The sequence below is a fragment of the Sinocyclocheilus grahami genome, unplaced genomic scaffold, assembly GCF_001515645.1.
Source record: "Sinocyclocheilus grahami isolate Dianchi unplaced genomic scaffold, SAMN03320097.WGS_v1.1 scaffold139.1, whole genome shotgun sequence".
Classification (NCBI taxonomy): Eukaryota; Metazoa; Chordata; class Actinopteri; order Cypriniformes; family Cyprinidae; genus Sinocyclocheilus; species Sinocyclocheilus grahami.
The window spans coordinates 1,465,555-1,489,896 of record NW_015505318.1 but is presented as its reverse complement, the minus strand read 5'-3'; the positions used below and the strand labels follow the sequence as shown (position 1 = coordinate 1,489,896).

Here is a 24,342-nt window from a genome sequence, read left to right as displayed (position 1 = left end):
TTGCTTAAAACTGTTAGATCTACAAATATGCTCCATATTAATGTAATTTTTATAGCCTACAGATCATAAGAAATAAACATACTAAAAAGATGTTTTGCTTGGTTTTAGCCTTCAAGGCTACGCGCCTCTCTATGGGGAATTCTACTGTGTTTTCCACTATCAGCAGCTTTTCAAAAGGAAGGGTAACTATGACGAGGGCTTCGGCCGTCAACAGCATAAAGACCGTTGGCTACAGAGGAATGACACAAACATCATTTAGAGCTACTGAACAAGTATATGGGCCGTAACTTTGAATAACAGATGGTCTGATGTAGGCAAACTATAAGGATTTAACATACACATAACATGATTTCATAATCAAGCAGTTCATATATATAAATCAATATCATGCCAAATATTCTTAAATGTTTATGATGTTATGTTTGAGACCTTGATGAAAATGTGGTTTTACAGCTGTAGTACAAAATATTTGACATAACTGGTTGATGTTGATGATCTTCATTTTTAAAAATGTGCTGAAAATTGCATGGATGTCAGGGAGAAATAATCAAATATGAAGATGTGTACATAGATATGAGATGCCGTTTGTTTCAGTTACTAAACTTAATAAATAAATTCTGCCTTCATTAAAGGCTTTCTAGTTGATCCACGTTTTCTGTAGCATTTAAAAAGCACTGAAGAAAAACACTACTGCACGTCATAAATAAAACACTGAATTTTACTATTTTTCAAACTGAAATAATAAAAAAGTACAAATTCATTTTAAATCAATAAATCTTTACAAACACAACACTTGCCAATTGAAAAGTAAACAGTCATACCTCTGTTTGCCTTATTTTCCTCATTCACACAAAATCAATAAAAAAATTGCATAAACTTCAACTACATTTTAAAATAGCAGTATAAATCTCATAATTTTGTGCTCCTGCGAGACATTTCCTGCTCCTGATTCAGTCCGCTTTCAGTACTGGCTTTCTCTGATCCCCTGTAAATGGAAAATTAAGAAAAGTGAGATTTATTTCTGTAATAAATTTGGTGCATCAAAAGTTGCAAGAGTTTCATGCATAGTGTCACTAATATAATGAGGTCTAAACGCACATGTTGTCATCCACGGGGACATCAGTGTGGTCCTGTAGGTCAGTGTTTAGTGTTTCTGGGAGCAGGAAAGTCAGCGGTCCTCCCACAAAAGGAAGAGAGCCGTATATGACCATTGGAATAGCAGGATGATACACGTCTAACAAGCCAATCAGAGGAGCCAGAATACCAGCTACACGCGCACACATGGAGTTCAGTCCCACTCCGTTTTGTCTATAATTGAGTTATAAGAACAAGAGCTTATTTAGAATCCATAACTGAAGATAGTGGGTGTTGATGCAGGTTCAGTACATATATACAGTACCTCACAACCGTTGGGTAGAGCTCAGCAGTGTACACATACACTATGGTGAAAGAGGCGGCGAGGGAGAACTTCCCAATCACTGCGATCACAGTCACAATCACAGGATACCCTTGAAAAAAAGCAGGTGAACGTTTAAAGTTGTTTTTGTCATTTGAATGTTTTTCAAAGACAATTCCTAAAAATGTTCTGATTTGGTGAATTTGCTGCAAATTGTAAATTACACGCACCTGATTATTGGCTACGGTAATTTGCGCCGCTCTTTGGAGATTGTGTTGGTCACTATGGAAATGATGGCTGCGTTTGTGTTCTTTAATTCGTGTAATGTCAGCAGATCAGAACTTTCCACTCCCATCGGTGTTCTCACGCTTGCCCTTTTTAGTAAATCTGGCCCAAAGTGTATGATTCATACAGATTGTACTAATTCATATGTGACCCTGGACCACAAAACCGGTCTTAAGTTTCACGGGGATATTTGTAGCAATAGCCAAAAATACATTGACCGGGTCAAAATTATAGATTTTTCTTTTATGCCAAAAATCATGAGGATATTAAGTAAATTTCCTACCGTAAATATATCAAAACTTAATTTTCGATTAGTAATATGCATTGCTAAGGACTTCATTTGGACAACTTTAAAGGCGATTTCCTCGATATTTAGATTATTTTGCACCCTCAGTTTCCAGATTTTCAAATAGTTGTATGTCAGCCAAATATTGTTCAATCATAACAAACCATTCATCAATGGAAAGCTTATTTATTCAGCTTTTACATGATGCATAAATCTCAATTTTGAAAAATTTATACTTAAGACTGGTTTTGTGGTCCAGGGTCACATATGAAATTTGGTCATACAGTATGAAACAAGTCATACTTAAAAAGTCTTATGAGATCAGCTTGGTTTTTCTATTCCATTGACATTTCACCATCTGAAAATGTTCAAATACTGTTTGTCTTCTATTGTTTTTAACTGCATAATTTAAAACCTCACAAACGTATTTTGTGAAATGTTTTGCTTAAAAAGTTGCGTTATACCATACGGTCAGCACATGGTAAACATATTCTATACAGTTTTAGGTGTGGTTTAAGTGTGCAAATATTTTTATGGCTGTTGTATGTAAAATGCTAATTCGAAATAAATAATAATTAGACGTAGCAAAACAAATTGTAAACATTTTTCGGTTACACTTTACTTGAAGGGTTATGCACAAGACTGACATGACACCTTCATAATCATGACATGACACCTACATAATCATGACATGACACATGTCATGAATATGAAGGGTTTTTATGCATGTTTATGACAACTGTCATTAAGTGTCATTCGCTCAGTTATGTAATTTTTAATGCAAATATGACATTGTTTGAGATGTCTTTGTTATGGGCTATGGTTAGGGGTAAGGGTAGGAGTAGGGTTAGGTTAGGGTTAGGTCAAATAATGTCATATTTGCATTAAAAATTACATAACTGAGCGAATGACACTTAATGACAGTTGTTATAAACATGCATAAAACCTCCTTCATATTTATGACATGTGTCGTGTCATGATTATGAAGGTGCCATGTCAGTCTTATGCACACCCCTTCAAGTAAAGTGTTACCCATTTTTCTCTATTGATTATTTTCACACATTTTGAAAGCAATTTTTTTGTGAATGGGACAAAAACCTTCCTTCTTCTGTAATTCTAAAATAAGACTCTGAAGGTCCTCACCTGCTGGTATGAGAGGAATAATCAGGCAGGCGGTTCCTCCAAGGAGCAGCACTGCACTCTGACAAATCCTCCTTCCAAAGCGCTGAATGAGAGGAAAGCAGGACAGCCGGGCGGGAAACTCTGCAATGCCAAAGATGAGTTGAGTCAGGTAAATGTCCAGGCCGAAGTTCCCCACGTTCAAGCTGACACCATAGTAAACCAGGCTCGTCACAAACCTACGATGAAATAAATAAACATATGATAAGACCCTCAGCTGCTTTTTTAATCAGATTAGAAAAGTTTTCACAGCTTGATTTGGTTCCAAAATCAATGATAATGCTTTATTATTAACATTTTATGCTGTTGTATTTCACATATTATATTGTATTTAATATCAAAAACTGGGGGACTTTACAGAGGTTTAGCCACATACAAGCTCCTGAATGGTAAACTTGGATAAAGCATCAAAGGTATGGCATCTTATCACATTTTGGATAATAGATATGGGAAATGCTAGGATAACTCACCACATATAACACATGATGAGAGCTCTCTTTCTTAGGTAAGCCACTCGAAACAGGTCTAGCATGGTGCCTGTTTTAGCTGTGTTTTCCGCTTCCATCTGATAAGGCATCCTTTCATGTTAACTGATCATTTTTTTTTTATTACTTTTGATTCAACTATATGTTTTAGAATGAATTTGATCATTTACAGTTTTTCACCCAAAAAGGAACATTTGCACCAAAAAAATTAAGTTTTCACAGCTTGATTTGGTTCCAAAATCAATGATAATGCTTTATTATTAACATTTTATGCTGTTGTATTTCACATATTATATTGTATTTAATATCAAAAACTGGGGGACTTTACAGAGGTTTAGCCACATACAAGCTCCTGAATGGTAAACTTGGATAAAGCATCAAAGGTATGGCATCTTATCACATTTTGGATAATAGATATGGGAAATGCTAGGATAACTCACCACATATAACACATGATGAGAGCTCTCTTTCTTAGGTAAGCCACTCGAAACAGGTCTAGCATGGTGCCTGTTTTAGCTGTGTTTTCCGCTTCCATCTGATAAGGCATCCTTTCATGTTAACTGATCATTTTTTTTTTTATTACTTTTGATTCAACTATATGTTTTAGAATGAATTTGATCATTTACAGTTTTTCACCCAAAAAGGAACATTTGCACCAAAAAAATTTAATAAATTATCACTCTCAGGCCATCCAAGATTTAGATAAGTTTAGTTCTTCCTTGGAACAGATTTGGAGCAAGTTAGCATTACATCACTTGCTCACCAATCGATCCTCTGCAGTGAATGGGTGCCATCAGAATGAGAGTCCAAACAGCTGATAAAGACATCACAATAATCCACACCACTCCAGTCCATCAATGAATGTCTTGAAAATAAAAAAAGATGCGTTTTGTTTGTAAGACAAAATCCATCATTAAGAAGTTTTTAACTTCAAATTGTTGCTTTCAGCTAAAATATGAGATTCTGATGGCACCCATTCACTGCAGAGGATCAATTGGTGAGTAAGTGATGCTAAGAGCCTGAGGCTAAGTAAGTTTTCAGCAAATTTTCATTTCTGGGTAAGCTATGCCTTTAATTCTTCTCTTAGACCAAATAAAGCTTGGCAAAGAGAAAAAGATCACCTTGTTGAGCAGAGTTTCGGGCACCTTTCTGCCATTAATTCGGGCAGCGTTCAATATCTCTTTCTTGGCCCTGTCTTGCTTGCCCTGAGTCAGAAGCCATCGGGCAGATTCAGGGAGAATCCTGCCAAATACATAGACAATTATTAGAAAAGAAAACACCTCATAAAAATTTCTAAAACAATAATAATAAAAATAAAAGCAATAAAATAAAATGACAAATGTATGTATGTATGTCATGTGACCATTAACCGACATCAGAAAACCATGAACATGCAAATCAAAGGTTTGGGAATCACTGGTACAGAATAACTCTCACCAGTAATAGATGCAGAAAAGCCCAACTGGTGCTGACAGAACCAACTGTAAAATCCTCCAGTTTCGGATCCCAAAGGACACACCAGACAGCAACATCAGACCAATGGCATAAAAGCAGTGTGACAATATGGTAAAAAGGGCCCGTTTGGCTGAACCACACCACTCAGTACCTAAAACACGTTTGAGATACCATGAAATTCATCTGCTGAGATCCAAAACAGGTGTGTTACAGGGAATTTGTTTAAAGCATAAATTCTCTTTCTACATGCAGTCTAAATAGCTAAGCAAAATGTCAGACTTTTAAATGTACTGGCATTAGGAGGAGTCACGTGCTACCCAAAACAAATGTGTTGATAGAAATCCCTGATATTGTGGTGCCGACCACAAAGCGGAGAGCTATGTAGACAAAGATGTTGGGAGAAAATGCTACTGCCACCCCAAACAGAAACTGCAGGAACAAGGAAAGCAGCGTGACAAACCGCCGGCCATACCTGTGGCAAGAAAACATGTTAACCAGTACAGTTATTAAAACACTAACATAAAAAAATAGCCCTTGATGGGTTTTAAAAAACAAACTGAATAATCTGATTTTTGGAAAAACTCCAAAATAATCATAGTATGTAAAATTTCATTCTTATGTTGATCAGGGATTGTACTCTACACATACTTGTCTGCCATTGGCCCAAACAATAGGGCTCCAATAAGAAGACCAGCCATGTAGACGGACTGAGATGCCTCATTATATATCTTATTTTCACACACCAGGTCAAACTATGATAAGATAGGAAAAGAAAGCATGATAAAAACAACAACAAATGATGTAAATTAAAATGATATGTAGGGAGACGTAAAGTTCATATTAACTTTCATAACTTACAATATTAAGTTATGACTTTTCAAAGTCAATTTCTGTAAAAACGTACACAGTAAAGTCCTAGACCTTGAACTTTTTAACATTTCAATTTCAATCATTATTGTCAAGGGGAAAAAGCACACAGTGACAAACCACTATTATCATGATAAACGTTATGCATTAGGCCTATATAGCGTTTGGTTTCATGCGAACAATGTGATGGCCATAGATGAAAACATAAAAATAAACTTATTTGCGTTACGAGAAGTCAAAATTCGGTTCACAGGTAAATTAGGTAGCCTATTTGAGCAGGTATTGCAAAAATAGTGTTTATGTCAAAAGCTCTTTCAAACGTGGTCTTAATCACAAAAGTTAGATTACAAGTTCGCAAAATACACTCGCGAACTGAGGAGGTAACCATGGCAACAGCTACTTGATCGCTGTCTAGCTATTGTAAATAAAACAAGTACACTTTTACAGGTGTGAACATAACACATATTTGAAGTCTTTGTAATGTAAGTTAGCTGATATTCAGCAAACTGCACACGAGCTAGAGGCGCCAAAAGACTACTGAAATAGCTAGAAATTGTTACTTAGCTAATGTTAATTTAAAGGTTGACTCCTTTGAAAGTCATTTTTTTGAAAGTCAAATATTGTTTTACTTTTAATCATATAAAATCAACATTTTATATCACGTGTAGGGTATCATAAAAACATAACATTGAAAGTGTAACAATTAGTGTTTACCTGATTTATATGAAAAGGCATAGCTTTATACATTTAAGAAAAACTAAACTAAAACTCTTATAACCATGTAGTGATAGGCTGCTTTATTTTAAAAAGTTGACCTAACTTACCTCAGTTATAAGAGTGCTGCTGCCTTCTGGTGCCTTATAAACCCATCCATCAGAACATGATGTCGTTGTGTTTATTCCATAAGCTTCAATAGCATCAAGCTCAAGATCAACAGGTGAGAACATCTTACAGCTGTCGTACTGTCCTTCAGTGTCCAGAGGGATGGTGAGGTTCAGCTGCTTCTCCTCTGTCAGGTTGGGAGCCCGCTGTAAAATCCAGCTGCTGTTGCAGTTGTGAGGGAAGCTGATGGCGGTGAAGACCTGACCGAACATGTGGAAAGCTGTGAAGATGTTGGGGAGACATACCGCCACCAGCAAGCGCTTCTGAAACGCCCCAAACTCGCCGACAGACGACAGGATCTGCGCGAAGTCTATCATGATGACCACTGGGCGACCGTCAGCGGCGGCTCGCGCTTAAAACACCTGCGCCGCGAAATTAATTTTTAAACGTGTCACAAGCTCAGCATATCTACAGCGCTCTTATCTGCTACGACAAAGATAAAGCACTGGTTTTTTTCACAGCGATAAGGATAGCCAGAAGATTTTAAATTAATAGCAATAAAATATGATCCTATAAGAAGGTATTTAATAGTAGATTAACAGGCTGATTCTAGTGGTTGAAATGTACTGAGAGGAATTCCAGCAGTGTGTTGAATGTGTGTTTGCGTGAGGGACTTTGGATCATGAGGCTTAATATTGTGGTAATATGTAAACTGTTGTGATATGCTTGTGGGTTCGAGCACAATATTTAGACAACGCTGTATATATGTCACAAAGTGGCCACACTATCAAGTGAAAAAGTAAGATTGTGACAAGAGGAAAGGCTAAATAAAGGCAAAACTTTTTTTTTTTAAACAAATATGAATTTAAAGGGATAGTTCACACATTATTTACGCACCCTCATGTCGTTCCAAACCTTTATACATTTCTTTCTTCTGCTGAACACAAAAGACGACATTTTGAAGAATGCTTGCAACCACAGATGCTGGTAGCCTAACCATCGACTTCCATGGTATTTTCCTTAGGGTTACTCCAGTTAACCAGGTGAAAATGTGCCTTTTAAAATCATTTCCTAAAAATGATTCCAAACATGTATAAGTTTGGAAGAACAAAAAATAAGCTATTTTGAAGAACCAAACAGTTGTTGGTCTCCATTGACTTCCATGGTAGGCGGTGGTGGGGGGTAACTATGGAAGTCAATGGGGACCATCAACTGATTGATTACCAGCATTCTTCAAAATATTTTCAACATAAGAAACAAACTCACATAGGTTTGGAACGACATGAGGGTGAATAAATGATGACAAAATCTTCGTTTTTGGCTGAACTATCCCTTTAAGTTGTTTTTCTATGCTGTAAATCAAAATGAACATGATTTTTATGTAAGTCATATTCAATAATATTCAAATACAGTAATATATACTTTAACCAGTAAGGAGGCATATTAGGCACCTTTTAAATGAACGCTTTATTGATTTTAAAGCATTTAAAAACATGCCTTAAAATTCAACACAAGCTAAAGAAAATTAAGTGGAAACAGAGAAAAATATACTGATGTTGATACTGTTTTTGCTTTTAATTTTTATTTATTTCTTACAGTAAACTGACTGTGAAGGCGTCTGTCCTTGTACAACACTGCTCCACATTAAGGACTTATAAAATGCATTATTATTAAGACTGGATATTATTTAATTATAAACTATATAATAATGTTGACCTTTGATCTACATAGAATAAATTCCTTATTCAAAGCAAAACTCGCCTTTTCACTGCAAGCAATTTTTTTTCTTATTTTAGTAGACAGCTTTGTTGTGGTTGCAAAGAGGTGAAAAGAAAACACTTGTGTATCAAGCTTTTGAATCTTCCCAATAAAACTGGAAAATAAAGTTTGAAAAAGGTTTTAAATGATTTATTTTTATATATTATATATGTTATATAATTATATATATAAAATATTAAAATGTCAAAAAGGGCAAAGGGGATTAATATAATAATAATAATAACAATAATAATAATACAAAAAATTAGGTGAAACACTGCTTTAAAATAATTAAGTTGCTTAAGATTATTCCAGGCTGTTTTTGCACAAAGGTAGTGATGTTTAAATGAGATTTCTAGGGTGAAGTAAACAACCTCTCGTAAATTCAATGAGAACTTCAGCAGGTCAGAACAGACCTGCTGAAAACACCAGGCAGATTTATGCTACATAAGACCCCACTGTGATTATAGGCACCCTCATAGACAAAAAGAAAAACCAACACTCACAATGTGTCTTTTGTAATTGACACCACCTCCCATCACCTTATTTATGAAGAACACAAAGGCCATGAGTGAAGCATCCCATATAAAATCAAACCAATGGAAAATTACATTATTTACATGCTCAATTGAGTTGATCCACAACAGAAATACACATGAATACTTAAGAGTTCAATTCCAGAGCAGGAAAAAGCCAAACACCAGACTTTCATCAGGTACTTCTACCTTTTCACATACAGAGAGACTTATAAAAATGAAAAGTCACAGATAATGTCAAAAAAATTAAAACCAAAATTCACAAATGAATGCAAAATCTAAAAAAGGAGAGATGTGTGTGATGCAGAAATGTGTAGAAACATTAAGGCAATAACTTTTAGAGCAGCATGGGATAGTGACATTTGCGAATGTGCCAAGTTGAGACAGCAAAAAAGGTTGGGAAAGCAGTAAAACCAGCCTTCAGGAGTGTTCATTAGGGCTCAATGACACTGAATGAATAAATCATTTCATCTTATTCGGCTAATCTGCAGAATTGGAAATATTTGAGAATTGTTCTGTTTGTATTGATACTAGTCAGTGTACAATGAAGAAATCAAGCTCCGAGTATAACAGCAGAGAAAGCAAACGAGTGCAACAACCAGAAGTAGAAATTTTAAAACCAGATGCTGTAAATGTTCAACAAGCTGGTTTAAACTGAAGTAAATAATGCAAGCTGTGGGATAAAACATGCTTAGCTGCTTCTCTTCAAAAGCATAGAAAAAATATAGGTTAAAAAATAAAGCTATAACTATAGCTAAACCCATTTACTTCCTCTAAACTCCATGTTTCTTTGAGTTTCGCTCCTCTTTTATGCACTCAGTAGTTATATTGGAGGCATTTTTGCATTGTTCATTTTTAGGTTGTCAGTTCAGATTGTGCAAAACAAGGGCAAATGTGGAAAAAAAGAAAGAAAGAAACATTAAAAGAATATTAAGGTTATATCTGGTTATGATAATTGCATCCTTATACAAATAAATCCTAAACTTAATTTTAATCGACTCCTACAAATTCTGATCATTCGCATGTTTGTGCAACTCTTCCGTTGGGCTGTTTGAAATCCTATGGGCTGGCGCTATGGTATCTTTCTCTTTGGCAACAGTGGTTTCTTTAGGGCAATTGAAAGAAGAAAAAATACATCAATGTGTCATTCGGTCGGTAGTGTTGGTTTGCTTTCACATTTGTAGGCAAGTCACGGTCCTGCACAGAGCCAAAGTTTAGCTAATGCTGAGCTGAGCAAATCCCAAGAGTTTGACATCGTCAGGAATCTCAGAGCCCTCAACGCCAGAGGCCTGAAAAACACCACGCATGACGTGTTACTGCAAAACACCAGTGAGGACTAGCACGCAGTGGCTTTAACCACTCACCAGTTTAAATGTGACATTTTTATTGGCATGGGGCTCTTCGACTATCTTCTGCAAATTAGCGGCCACTGAAATGACACAAAACAGAGGTTTAGGAACATGATATATTAAAGTTAAGAATTATTTCATCTTGACATTGCAATTTATTATCTTTACATATTGCACATCAATTTAACTTTCAGTAGAAATCCTTATAGGCTAACATTTCCTGTTATATATAATTACTGTAATTCTGTAAATATGGAGTAAAATCAGTAATATTGTGAAATATTACAATTTAAAATAACTATATATAAATAAATGTAACTATTTTCTATTGTAATCTATCTTAAAATGCCATTTATTTTTGTGATGCAAAGCTAATTTTTCAGCAGCCATTACTCCAGTCTTCAGTGTCACATGATCCTTCAGAAATCTAATATGCTGATTTGGTGTTTAAGAAACATTTGATCATTATCTATGCTGAAAATGGTTGTGCTGCTTAATATTTTGGTGTAAACTGTGATGCATGTATTTTAGGATCAATATTCTTCGATGAACAGAAATTTTAAAAAAGCATTTATTTGAAATAGAATCTTTTGTAACATTATAAATGCCATAATTATCACTTTTGATCAATTTAATGCATTCTTGCTCAATAAAAGTATTACATTTCTTAAATAAAAAAAACAATCTTACCTATAACTAAATCTCTCCCATCTACCAAGCCAGCCGATACCAGCTCCTGAGAAACCCCATCTGCTGTGTCTACAGAAAAAGAAAATGTGATGCATTAACCCCACTTTAAAAAAAAAAGACTCACTTAGACCAACAAACTTTAAGTCTGGCAAATTACAACCTGCATATTGAACTGACAAGCTTGTAGATCTTCCAGAATTAGGCTGACAACATAATAACTGATCAGCTGCACACAACATGCTAACATACTATAGTGAGTACAGAGAGCAGAATGAAGGAGACGTGTTCGGGCAGAAAAGCATTCTCACGCACTACATCAGGCCATCAGAAATGGACATCTCCCCTGGAGCCAGCGAAATGCGCATTACACTAAATGTTTTATTTTGGGAGTCTTGAAAATTCACAACACGGCACTGACAAAATGCAGATGCAGAGAACTGGTGCTCTTTGACATCTGATGGTAGAAAAACAATGTACTCTAGCTTTGCTTTAGCCTCTGCTGGAGGGCAGAGAGAGCTGAGATATAGAGAAACTGATGATAAATTGATTTGTTAAAGGAAAACACGTTGGACAAAAGAACTGCCCAAGTGTGTAAATCGAACTGATTGAGATGTTCACCGCCTTTGACAAATGTGACAACTCTCAACCACAATATTGAGTGGTTTTCTAAAGAGTCATGAACACTTTGGGAAAACATCTGCATTAAAGGGATACACCACCCAAAAAAGCGACACGGATTACACCAGCGTTCGTTTCGCATGTTCTTTCAAGCGTCATCTTTGAGGGACCCATTCACTGCCAGAAAATAATTATTTCTCTAAAAATCTCAGTTTGTGTTTCACAGAAGAAAAAAGTACACCTGGGACTGCGTACTGGGACTGAGAGTGAGTAACTGATGACAAGAGTGTATTGTGTGGGCTTTTTATTGCTTGATTTATTGTTGACTATTAGCCACGTCTTTACGCTCTTACCTCTGCCAGGCATGAACTCAAATCGTATGTCATTCAGTTCCTTTTTCAAATTTCTACAGGACAGAAGGAGAAATGTAAGTCATCTACTGCTCCTGTCAACACTGGATCAACGTCAATTAATGAATCAAAACAAAAAACCAAACACATCTTACCTTAACCTTAATACTAAACTGATGGGGGATAGTGAGGCATCGCCAGGAACTGGGGCCTATGGATGGAAGCAGAGGATCAGACTCCCTATACAGACTGAGTTGACATAATAACTTCATGCTTGATACAACAGCTTTGATTGGAATAGAGACGTCAAAACGTGTGAAGTACGATTTGTTGCTGGTGCTCTACCTGTGCAGGATTCGCAGCCGGGGTTGTACTTGGGGCAGTGTGTTGAGGGTTGGCCGGGCCCTGGCCAGCAGCTTGAGGTAGTTCAGGCTGGAGGTGACTGCTGAAAGGCTGGAATATCTACAAATACATGCACAGATTTATATATAAATCAGACATATTACGGTACATTAGTAAATGTTCAAAGAATATAGTATACATACTATACATACATTTGAATCACATTTAGTTATTGTTTAGTAATAAAATGTTATTTTGTCTTTTTAAGACTACAAATAATTGTAGTCTTAAGACTTAACAGTGTAATTCATTACTTTTTACAATGGACACTGCATTGCAGGATACAGTATTCTACAGAGTGCCCTGTTTATTTTGCCAAATACAGGTCTATGTATTTCATGCATAATGCATTCAAAATTATATATATAATTATATAATACATAGTACATACAGCGGGAATCATAAGAATAGTTCATTAGTATGGTATTTGGAAAGGTTCCTCATGGTTTACAAACCTCTGTGTCCTGGAGTCCTTCTTTTACTCTTGGTGACTGTGTGTGAGAGATAAAAGGTCAAAGGTCAAACTCAAGTCTCTTGTAATAATATAGAATGGTGTGGGTTACTGTAATTCAGCTTTGGATTTGAACACACTGTAGTAAGGAATGAAGCAGGGAGTTAAGGTCCTTCATGAGTATTTTATTTTACACTTGTGCTATGATGTGACGTATTTATAGTTTTAGTAAAATATCCTTCAAGAACTGAAGGACTACTGGCATTGTTTTAAAGAGATAGTTCACCCAAAAATGAAAATAACCTCATGATTTACTCAGCCTCAAGCTATCCTAGGTGTATATGACTTTCTTCTTTTAGACGAATACAATCGGAGTTATATTAAAAATGTCCTGGCTCTTCCAAGCTTTATAATGGCAGTGAATAGCTGTTGAGATTTTGTAGCCCAAAAAAGTGCTCTATAGGCTTCGGGGGGTTAATAGAGGCCTTCTGAAGCGAATTGATGCATTTGTGTAAGAAAAATATCCATATTTAAAACTTTATAAACCCTAATCTCCAGCTTCCGCTAACTGTCGTACGCGACAGGATTTGTAAAGAAAAATGTTGTGAATGTGCGCATGACAGTTAGCGAAAGCTAGAGATTATGGTTTAATAATCTCTAGCTTTCGCTAACTGTCATGCGCACATTCATAATGCGCATAATAATCCCCCCCCGGAGTCATGTGGAACACTTTTTATGATGGATCAAAATCTCAATCCCCATTCACTGCCATTATAAAGCTTGGAAGAGCCAGGACATTTCTTAATATAACTCTGAGTGTATTTGTCTGAAAGAAGAAAGTCATATACACCAAGAATGGCTTGAGGTTATCATGGGGTAATTTTCATTTTTGGGTGAACTATCCCTTTAAGTAGGCCTGTCACAATAACAACTTTTTGTTGTGCGGTATATTGCCCCAGAAATAATTGCGATAAGCGATATTATTGTCATTTTAAAGACCATTTTATGCCACTGAATATAATCATAAAGTAACAGCATAATAATGCAAGAAGGCCTACTACACACTTCCAAATGACAACAAACTTTAAATTTTTAAGAATATTTAGATCATGGAAATTAAGTATCTAAATATTAGATACCTTTTAAAAAACCTGAATAAATAGTAAATAAACATTTTCTAACAAAAAGTGCAAAGTAACAAGTAGAAAAAAAGAAAAAAATACACAAAGAACTTGTATGGCCATTTTTCTACAGATATTTCCCTGACCTTCTTTTCTCTGAAAAATACAATCACTACTCAGCAGTCAGATGTCCATATGCACAAAGGCACAGATCCCTAAACAAGACCATATCTGCAGATGAAACTTTGTTTGTAGAAGCATTTTTTAAATTTGAACTAGCACCTCATGACTACACCACGTTATGTACGAGAAGCTGCAAAAGACACAGGTGCAAGTGGAATGTAGAAAACATGGTGACACTAATTTAAGTAAATATAATGGGCGATATATTGCGCCACCAAAAATTATTGAGGTCATGTACATATATTGCGCGATAAGTCGATATATTGATTATTGCGACAGGCCTACCTTTAAGATATGCAACCAAATTACACAATATCTGCCTAGAACATATTCTATTCAATAGTATGAACTACATACATCCAATGGTGTTCCACAACCCTTAACCAAACAGACAAAATTAAACACTGCCATCTAACCTGAGGTGTGTTCAGACTTACACTGCTACTTCAAATGTTTAAAGGTCAGTACGATTTTTTTTAATCCGCAAGGATGGAAGAGATATAAAGTGATTTTTATACCGGAATACAAAGATCATAGTGACCAGAAGTGACCATATTGCGTGTTAGTGCCTAAACTAACAGAAGTCTCATTATGAGGCTGTTAAACAGAATCTGGATGGTTATCAGAGAGCATTGATTTGGTCAGTATGTCAAAGTTAAAAATAAAAACACAATACAGATGGCATCCAGGAAGCACACATTCTGTCTCTCTGTTCTTCCTAGCAAGAATAGTTTAGTTACACTATTTTTGCTTTACCACAGTTTAGTCATTGAGATTAGAAGTATGTGGTCAAGCTTAAAAAGCCAGGTAAGTAGGTAATTCTGTAGCATGTATAAGCTATGGGTTCATAATAAGCAGAGGATATTGAGCAAAGGTTATCATATTAAGCGATCTAAATGATTTTATACTGTACATGATTATTTCTTGCATAGACCTGCAGAGAAACAGATTATCACAGACAGGAGAAGGTTCAACGTTCATCCTTAACCAACCTGAACTCTATTATCTTTATTGTTTTAGTCTTTGAAGCTGAATAACAATATACTCTCTAAACAAATTTTCTTTCTGATTATCTAGCACTTCCAGTTCCTGCATGCCCTAATGTTGTGTTTGACTGAGTGTGCTTCCTTGTTAAGGTGAGCCATCTGTATCAGCGGGAAAACTGAACAACCCTGGGTGGGGGCAGCTCAAGAGGATGAGAGAAACGGACTTGTCGCCTTGTCGACTTGGACTGCTGCTCCTTTAGCGGCAAACAAAAACACAGAGCCCAGGGATGAGAGGTGCTATTACAGCCAACAGCATTACAAACACCACACACAAACAAAGAGCGCAAACAACCGCTGCTGGAACTCTCAAAATGACGTGTTCAGTAGGATCTGAAATTATGCGTGTGTGTGTGTGTGTGTGTGTGTGTGTGTGTGTTACCCGCAAGGCAGCAACAGCAGCTTTGCCCTCCTCGCTCTCCTCATCCAGTTCATCATCGCTCCATTCCCATTCTCCATCTTCTGTTTTATGGAGTCTCCCACTGGAGCCAGGAACTCGCCGAACCTACACACAAATATATACACATACAGTACATTATACAAATATGTATATAAAACATTACATTTTTTTAATTAATTAATATTTCTATTTATTATTATATTTTTCTATTCATCCATCATGTAGAATAAAAAGAGTTAATCAAAATAAGTCTAACTACTTTAAATTAGTTTTTGGATTTTTATCTATTTATTTACCTAGTTATTTTTTTTCTCCAAATTGATTTGGAGTACACTTAAAATTATGTAGGATTTACTTTGAAACAATTTTCACTTAGAAATTGTTGGTAAATTTCATAAATAATTACTAAAAGAAAACCAAGTAAGACATTGAATTAAATGAGAAAATTTAGAAGTAGGAAGACTGAAATAGTATTTTCTTTTAATACATACTCTAATAATTTGTTTTATTTACAACTTGGATTTTTTTTTTTATTGTGTATTCTTTAATGTACCTGAAGTGATTTTAAACTGGCTAAGTATAAGAAGCATATAATAATACTATATAAACATCTCACAATAAAGGTAATAAAACCAGGCTTAACTCAATAAAAAAATTACAACATCATAAAACAATAGAAATAATACCTAATAAAATATTATACTACATTTTCCTCACCTTTCTCGCTCTCTCTATAATTGTAGGTGCTCTGTGTAATAATTTCTCCTGCAGAAATTCATTATTCTGCCAAACAAAATGGAATAGAAAGATTAATGTGTTTCTAAATTATGGTAATGACCACAATTTCACCTCAAATTCATCTCCAGCCCCCTACTGGGCACTGATTCAAACTGCAGACAGGGAACTCCATTTGGCAAATAGTTTATCAGCCAGTTGAAGAGGGATGCTGGTATGCTTATACCTAATTTTGTTTAGACACAGACATGACGGCCTAGTCATGGCACTGAACTCATTTGGGATTCATACACAAGGGGGAATGTAGGGGTATTTATATACACACACAAACAAACAGTTCATACAGAAATGAAAATGTAATCACCCTCATGTCATTTCAAACCCATATGCTGTTATATTTTGTGAAATACAAAAGACTTCTGAAGAGTCATTACACGACTCTTACAATGTCAAGATTAAGATAAAAGCACCATAAAAAGTATAGCTTAAAATGTATCTGTGTAACAGTCCTTTGAGGATCTGAGACAGCAAACACCAATTATTAAAACAGGACTTTTTTCGTTTTTTAAAGATTAGAAACTATATTTTGAAAGATACCTTGTTATGTACTAATAGAAGTCTGTCTCCTATAGAAAAACTACTTTTTCAAACACCTGTAAAGAAGTCAGTGAGTTTGTTATACGTGACCCTGGACCACAAAACCAGTCTTAAGTCGCTGGGGTATATTTGTAGCAATAACCAAAAATACATTGTATGGGTCAAAATTACAGATTTTTCTTTTATGCCAAAAATAATTAGTACATTAAGTAAAGATCATGTTCCATAAAGATATTTTGTAAATGTCCTACCGTAAATATATCAAAACTTAATTTTTGATTAGTAATATGCATTGCTAAGAATTTTATTTGGACAACTTTAAAGGCGATTTTCTCAGTATTTAGATTTTTTTGCACCCTCAGATTCCAGATTTTCAAATAGTTGTATCTCGACCAAATATTGTCCTATCCTAACAAACCATACATCAATGCAAAGCTTATTTATTCAGCTTTCAGATGATGTATACATCTCAATTTTGTAAAATTGACACTTAAGACTGGTTTTGTGGTCCAGGGTCACATATGAGGTTCTTAGTGTTACATTTGAAGGACAAGTAGTTTTAAATACTAGACTTGTTTGGGAGAGGGAACTTTCTATCTCTATATGTGAGGAAAAATGGGGTAATATTTGGAAATATGCCAAATCCATTTCGGTATGTAACTGTGCCAAGGCGATACAATTTAAAATTGTATCTGTGTAACATGAAACTTAAGTTTGCATTCACTGATCTTTTCAAGCTACACCTCTGCATTTGGATCCAAATATTGTGTGAAAGCTACTGTATGGATTGAGAAGACATATGGATTACTTTTTGAGTTTTATTGTCCGGTTTTGAGTATAACAGTGGCAATTATGAATTTTTGTAGTATAAAAACATCTACACATAATAAAGTTATACAGATTTGCAAAAAAAAAAAAACGAGGGTGAATAAATGATGAGGTAGGATTCTTACCTTGGCTTTCTGGAAGAATTTATGTTTTAAGAGTTCTAATGATGTTGGCCTAAAAAGCAAACACTATTGAAATACATTTGCTGTAACTTTGTTTTTTCAGGCAATATCAGCTATAACAGTCATTAGAGAAAAAAAATATTTTTTCCGTTTTACACAAAAAATGTGTACTTTTAGAAAATGGTTAAAATCATATGTCAGCTGAATAAAATATTTGAGCAATTATTCTATACTGAGCAGGTCAAGTGTGGTTGCCATGGTGGGATCACATGAGCAGCTAAACACTACTTGACATACTCTACTGTTCAAAATGTTGGGGTCAGAAAGATTTTTTTTTTTTAAGAAATGTATACTTTTTCAGCAAGGACGCATTGAATTAAGACATTTATAATGTTACAAAAGATTTCTATTACAAATGAATGCTGTTCTTTTGAAATTTCTGTTTATCAAAAATATATAGACTGGAGTAATGATGCTGAAAACTCAGCTTTGCAGGACAGGTACAAATTAAAAATTAAAATATATTAAAACTGTTATTTTAAATTGTAACAATATTTCACAATATTACTGTTTTACTGAATCTTTGATCAAATAAATTCAGCTTTGATGAACATAAGAAAGAGAGACATTTAAAAAAAAAAAATATATATATATATATATATATATATTTTTTTTTTTTTAAATCTTATCGACCCCAAACTTTTGAAAATTAGTGTACTTTTCTCACATGAGCCAACAAGATCATTGCGGCTCTACTCAGCACCTTTTCTCTGGTTCCTTCTGCAAACACAACGAGATCATTTTCCTCAAGGATTTCCCATATTTCTTCAACATCTCTTTATCTGTGATTCCAGTCTCTAGGCAAGGCGGATCATTCTGCAGGGTCAACATCAACACCTGCAAACACAAACACACCCAACATGCTATAAAACATGTTTCTCATTAGAGGGATGCATGACTGTCTTAAAACAGCTGTGAGATTCATTAGAGCTCGTATGGGACTGTACTGTATCTCCTGCTCTTTCCTCACCTTCATAGGAGGGTATTTGTGGTAAGGAGCGGCACCTGTGGCCAGCTCGATGGCTGTGATCCCAAAACTCCAGATGTCTGCTTTGAAGTCGTAACCTTTCACCTGCACACAAACAGTCACAGATTTGTTTAACACGAGAGATGCATCCATATGCCAGCAGTTACTGGCAATTTCACACCACATGGAAGTCTTTCGAATTTAAAAGGACGAAATAAGAGCTTTAATTGTCCATGTAATTCAGTCCATATACAGTGAGATCCAACAGTTTGAGAATATGAGAGAAAATACTTTTATTTGGCACTTTTCCAATTTAATACCATGCGATCTCAGGACCTTTGGCCCACTGTATCTTCTTAACTGGAATCAGAATTTGTGTGCGTTTGTTCATTTGTATGGCTTTAAATGAGTACTAGTTGTTGGGCGGAAATACTTACCTGCTCCATCACTTCTGGAGCCATCCAACATGGCGTTCCCACAAACGTCTTCCGCACTTTATTTCGAGTGATGTCACCACCAGTGGCTAAGAAGGCACTTACACCGAAATCTAAAGATTAAAAAAAGAAAGAAATTTCACTGTCCAATATAATACGAAACATACTTCATTGTCATTGTATGCAATATAACAAAATTCAGTACGTCAACCTTCAGAATGTAAAGGACACTTTGAGTATATTTAAACAATGGTATGTTTAAAAAAAAAGGAAACTGTGATCTGCAAAACATTACAAACATTTGACATGAAATGTTACGCTTCAGTATTCAGATGTATAAATTACTTTTCAAAAGTCTGAGCTCAGTATGTTTTTATTACATATAAAAGAAATTAATACTTTTATTTGGTAAGGGTGCATTAAATTGATCAAAAGTCACAACAAAGACATTTATAGTGTTATAAAGATTACATTTTTTTTAAATCTTAATCTTTTTAAAACTTTTTAACTTTCTATTCATTAAAGAATCCTGAAAACATGCATTAGGGTTTCCACAAAAATACTGAGCAATTTAGCGGGTTGTTTTTTTTAAATAATGATAATAATAAGAAAGGATTTTCATCTCATTGTCATTGTATGCAATATAACAAAATTCAGTACGTCAACCTTCAGAATGTAAAGGACACTTTGAGTATATTTAAACAATGGTATGTTTAAAAAAAAAGGAAACTGTGATCTGCAAAACATTACAAACATTTGACATGAAATGTTACGCTTCAGTATTCAGATGTATAAATTACTTTTCAAAAGTCTGAGCTCAGTATGTTTTTATTACATATAAAAGAAATTAATACTTTTATTTGGTAAGGGTGCATTAAATTGATCAAAAGTCACAACAAAGACATTTATAGTGTTATAAAGATTACATTTTTTTAAAATCTTAATCTTTTTAAAACTTTTTAACTTTCTATTCATTAAAGAATCCTGAAAACATGCATTAGGGTTTCCACAAAAATACTGAGCAATTTAGCGGTTTGTTTTTTTTAAATAATGATAATAATAAGAAAGGATTTTCATCAAATCAAAGGCTTAGAATGATTTCTTAAGGATGTGACACTGAAGACTGGAGTAATGATGTTGAAAATTCAGCTTTGCGTCACAGGAATAAATTACATTTTAAAATATATTAAAACAGAAAACAGTTATTTTAAATTGTAATAATATTTTACAATATTACTGTGTGTACTGTATTTTTATTCAAATAAATGTGGCCTTGGTGAGCATAAGAGACTTCTTTCAAAAATATTTTAAAATCTTACCGACCCAAAAATGAAACAAAATTTGAAGAATAATAAGACAATTAAATAATAAAAACAATTAAATGACAGGCAAGAAAATAGCACTCTCTTCAGCCAGAAATATAAAAAATGATCTCTTTAAAATAAGAAAGGATTTTCATCAAATCAGCATATTAGAATGATTTCTTAAGGATGTGACACTGAAGACTGGAGTAATGATGTTGAAAATTCAGCTTTGCGTCACAGGAATAAATTACATTTTAAAATATATTAAAACAGATATTTTAAATTGTAATAATATTTTACAATATTACTGTGTGTACTGTATTTTTATTCAAATAAATGTGGCCTTGGTGAGCATAAGAGACTTCTTTCAAAAATATTTTAAAATCTTACCGACCCAAAAATGAAACAAAATTTGAAGAAAATGAAACAAATTAAATAATAAAAACAATTAAATGACAGGCAAGAAAATAGCACTCTCTTCAGCCAGAAATATAAAAAATGATCTCTTTAAATATCACAGCAGTATGTGCTTTTTGCATTATCTGGACTATAATGGGCATATTTCACTGTTAGGCAGAAAGTAAGTGCAATTAAAGAGAAAGTTGGTACCTGCGATTTGCACTGATCCGTCCTCCCCCAGCAGGATGTTTCCAGCTTTGAGATCCCTGCGGACAAACACAGGGAGTCTGTCTTTAGACACACAAACAGCTGTGCAAGAATACAGATGTGGATCACTCAAATGGTCCATGTCTGTACTGACAATGTAGTAACCCAAAACAAGTGTTTAATTTAATTAATGTCACCAAAAGAACAGAAATAACGTTTCCTTAACACTAGACAAAAACAGCTTCATGTGACAGTATCATGAATATGATCGATTAAGCATACTAAAGAGCTACTGAAGGAGCAGCTTTGAGATCCCTGCGGACAAACACAGGGAGTCTGTCTTTAGACACACAAACAGCTGTGCAAGAATACAGATGTGGATCACTCAAATGGTCCATGTCTGTACTGACAATGTAGTAACCCAAAACAAGTGTTTAATTTAATTAATGTCACCAAAAGAACAGAAATAATGTTTCCTTAACACTAGACAAAAACAGCTTCATGTGACTATCATGAATATGATCGATTAAGCATACTAAAGAGCTACTGAAGGATGATTCAACCAGAATGAAGTCATGTTTTATTATACTATATAGGTGTACAGCTTCTTGTATAGAAAGTCATTTCAGTGCACTACAATGAAATTATTTTCAATTGTAGTAAAAAATATTCAAAATTAACCAGAAATGTTGTACGTTAATCTATATTAACTTAAAAGCAATATCACCCTCTCAATAATGCCGCTGGATATTCAGAACCTTGGGGTGAAGTTATATTAAGGACTAAAGACGCCACTGGAACCAATAAGAATATATTTAACATGATTAAAGTCAACTCACATTAATGGGTAATTCACTTTAATATATTATTTGCATCATTTATTACATTAATTACAAGACAAATCCTGTGACAAGAGCCTTCTGAAATGTAAGAGTAATTCCCACGTCTTGCATTATATTTTACAGTCCAGCGGGGGGCAGCAGAGATTTGAATTAAACTGAAGCAGCTGACCTACAGTAAAGTAAAGTAAATTAACTTTTGAACATAATGAGAAGACTTTGTTTCTGTTATCTTAACAGTCACATTCTCTTGCCATGACGATATCCAATTATGTGCTTCAGGGGTGCAAAACCATAATTGCAACCTTTCTGCAGTATAAGCACACACACACACACACACACACACACACTGAGAGGCCCCAGTTGTTCACTCCTGCTGGGCAAATCAAAACACACTAACACATGTCCACTCCAAACTCAAGCGCGTTTGGAGGTGTTCCTGAAGTGTAACAGATGTTTGGAGACGATTAGAGTGGTTGGTAACACTCCTGCTGTCCGTGAGCATGACTGATAATCGCTTGCATGTTTTTTAGACAGGGTACTGAGAGAAGAGAACACGTCTGATTGGGAAAAATAGATATAAATATTTAAGAACAAGATGCGGAGGGTTGCACATGTGATCCATCTGTGTGTGAAGGACACAGAATACTTTATATACATATAGAACTTTTATGTCCCAGAGGTTGAACAGATTGTTAGATGAAGGGCCACAAAATCACCATTTCTTTTCACTATTTTTATAATTATGTATATATACATATATGAACATGTATCTAAAAAACTAAAACTAGGATGAAATATACAATTTAAATATTTGTTGTGTGAAAATAATGCAGCGTATAATGTGCAAAATGTGTAAAACAATGCAGTGTAGAAAATGTAAATAGTACACAATATTAATAATAATAAGATTAAATTGGTAAAAAATATACAAATATTTAGTTTACATGTATACACTAATAATAATAATAATTATTATTATTATTATTGTTGTGTAGAATATCAACTGATATTTTTAACAAATTATAATTATTACTACCACCAAGGTAAATTACTCATTTTAATCCAATATTATATATATATGAATAATGAAAATCTATTTATTAAAAATGTTTATATATATATATATATATATAAATAAATGTATATATACACACAAACACACATGCATACATACATACATATATATATATATATATACATACACATACATATACACACACACACACACAGTGCTGGGCAACGATTACATTTTTTAATAGAAAAATGAATCGCATGATTGTCTGCGATTAATCTCGATTAATTATATTGCATGTAAATTTCAACTTATAGCATTAATGTAATCACATTAAATATAAAACAAGCTATTTGCCACTGCCAGGGCATTAACGTTTTTATAGAAAATATTTTATAGTTTGTTATAGAAAAACAAGTTATGCTCAGAGTCCAGAGCCTCGATCATAACATTATAACAGGCACCTTCCGAGTAGAGACCTGCAGGATCGTGGGACCCAACACAACAGAGAGCGGCGCGGGACAACACTTGATGGGCGTGGGCGAGTGCGGGTGCGGGCGGGTAGAGACTCGTGTGTGTGGGATGCGGGAGAATAATTAGGGTGTACTCACACTAGGCAATCTTAACCGTGCCCGAGCGCTCCGTGCGTTCGTTTAGCCGTCCCTGGCTCGGTTGGAAGAGGTGGGGCAGAGCGCGGTTCAGTTGGGCTCGGGTGGGGTACGCATGTAGTGTGAGCGGAGTGCTAACCGCGCCGGAGCGCAGATCTTCGGATACGTGTGCAACATGACTGCGTGAACATTTCTGAGCGTCAAAAGCGATAGATCTGTAAAGCAATATATTGTGAGAGGGCCATGTGTTACCGCGTCCCAAACGACTCAAAATAATAAACCACAAAGTTAACAAAACGATGCACTCCACTGTGCTGAGCGAGAGCGCTTCTCTGCTGTCTTCATGTGCTATCAGGAACTTCCTATTTCCCAATTATGAAGTCGTGATTACGAGCTCGTTGCATTCTTTTCTGTTAAAAATAATAGTGAACAGTGATTTGTGAATGTTGATGCTTAGCCTAAATAATTTTATCAGAAACGCGTGTCCATGTGAGCGCTCCTGTAGTCTTAGGCCCTCCCCAAATGCTCTCATTGGTTGAGACGCGTGATGA

The 24,342-nt window shown here is 34.9% G+C and overlaps 2 protein-coding genes across 2 annotated transcripts in view; both read right to left on the bottom strand.

Annotated features, from left to right (window-relative positions):
* Positions 1 to 814: 814 nt before the first annotated feature.
* Positions 815 to 7,468, bottom strand: slc22a13b (solute carrier family 22 member 13b). Its single transcript, XM_016280400.1, has 10 exons — positions 6,778 to 7,468; positions 5,735 to 5,838; positions 5,404 to 5,558; positions 5,069 to 5,237; positions 4,753 to 4,873; positions 4,072 to 4,166; positions 3,111 to 3,325; positions 1,400 to 1,508; positions 1,099 to 1,308; positions 815 to 985 (listed from the first exon to the last, which is right to left on the bottom strand). The coding sequence occupies exons 1-10, from the start codon at positions 7,150 to 7,152 to the stop codon at positions 910 to 912; spliced, it is 1,629 nt and encodes a 542-aa protein (XP_016135886.1). The 5' UTR covers positions 7,153 to 7,468; the 3' UTR covers positions 815 to 909.
* Positions 7,469 to 8,817: 1,349 nt separating this feature from the next.
* The window catches only part of LOC107591273 (serine/threonine-protein kinase OSR1-like), a gene marked incomplete at its 5' end in the record, with an annotated part of 51,345 nt that continues 35,820 nt past the window's right edge, over positions 8,818 to 24,342 (bottom strand). The window contains 14 exons of the mRNA XM_016280388.1: positions 8,818 to 10,358; positions 10,434 to 10,498; positions 11,109 to 11,177; positions 12,080 to 12,132; positions 12,232 to 12,287; positions 12,422 to 12,538; positions 12,934 to 12,969; positions 15,659 to 15,781; positions 16,394 to 16,459; positions 17,962 to 18,010; positions 18,722 to 18,855; positions 18,989 to 19,090; positions 19,423 to 19,532; positions 21,333 to 21,388. Of these exons, the coding sequence (XP_016135874.1) occupies positions 10,284 to 10,358; positions 10,434 to 10,498; positions 11,109 to 11,177; positions 12,080 to 12,132; positions 12,232 to 12,287; positions 12,422 to 12,538; positions 12,934 to 12,969; positions 15,659 to 15,781; positions 16,394 to 16,459; positions 17,962 to 18,010; positions 18,722 to 18,855; positions 18,989 to 19,090; positions 19,423 to 19,532; positions 21,333 to 21,388 (1,111 nt within the window). The remainder of the gene's footprint in view (positions 10,359 to 10,433; positions 10,499 to 11,108; positions 11,178 to 12,079; positions 12,133 to 12,231; positions 12,288 to 12,421; positions 12,539 to 12,933; positions 12,970 to 15,658; positions 15,782 to 16,393; positions 16,460 to 17,961; positions 18,011 to 18,721; positions 18,856 to 18,988; positions 19,091 to 19,422; positions 19,533 to 21,332; positions 21,389 to 24,342) is intronic.

Coding starts and splice junctions, on each gene's coding strand:
- slc22a13b (XM_016280400.1), bottom strand. CDS start 7,152: ATGATAGACTTCGCGCAGATCCTGTCGTCTGTCGGCGAGTTTGGGGCG. Junction 5,839..6,777: donor GCAGCACTCTTATAACTGAG/GTAAGTTAGGTC, acceptor ATCTTATCATAG/TTTGACCTGGTGTGTGAAAA. Junction 3,326..4,071: donor CTCATCATGTGTTATATGTG/GTGAGTTATCCT, acceptor ATTTCATCGTAG/GTTTGTGACGAGCCTGGTTT.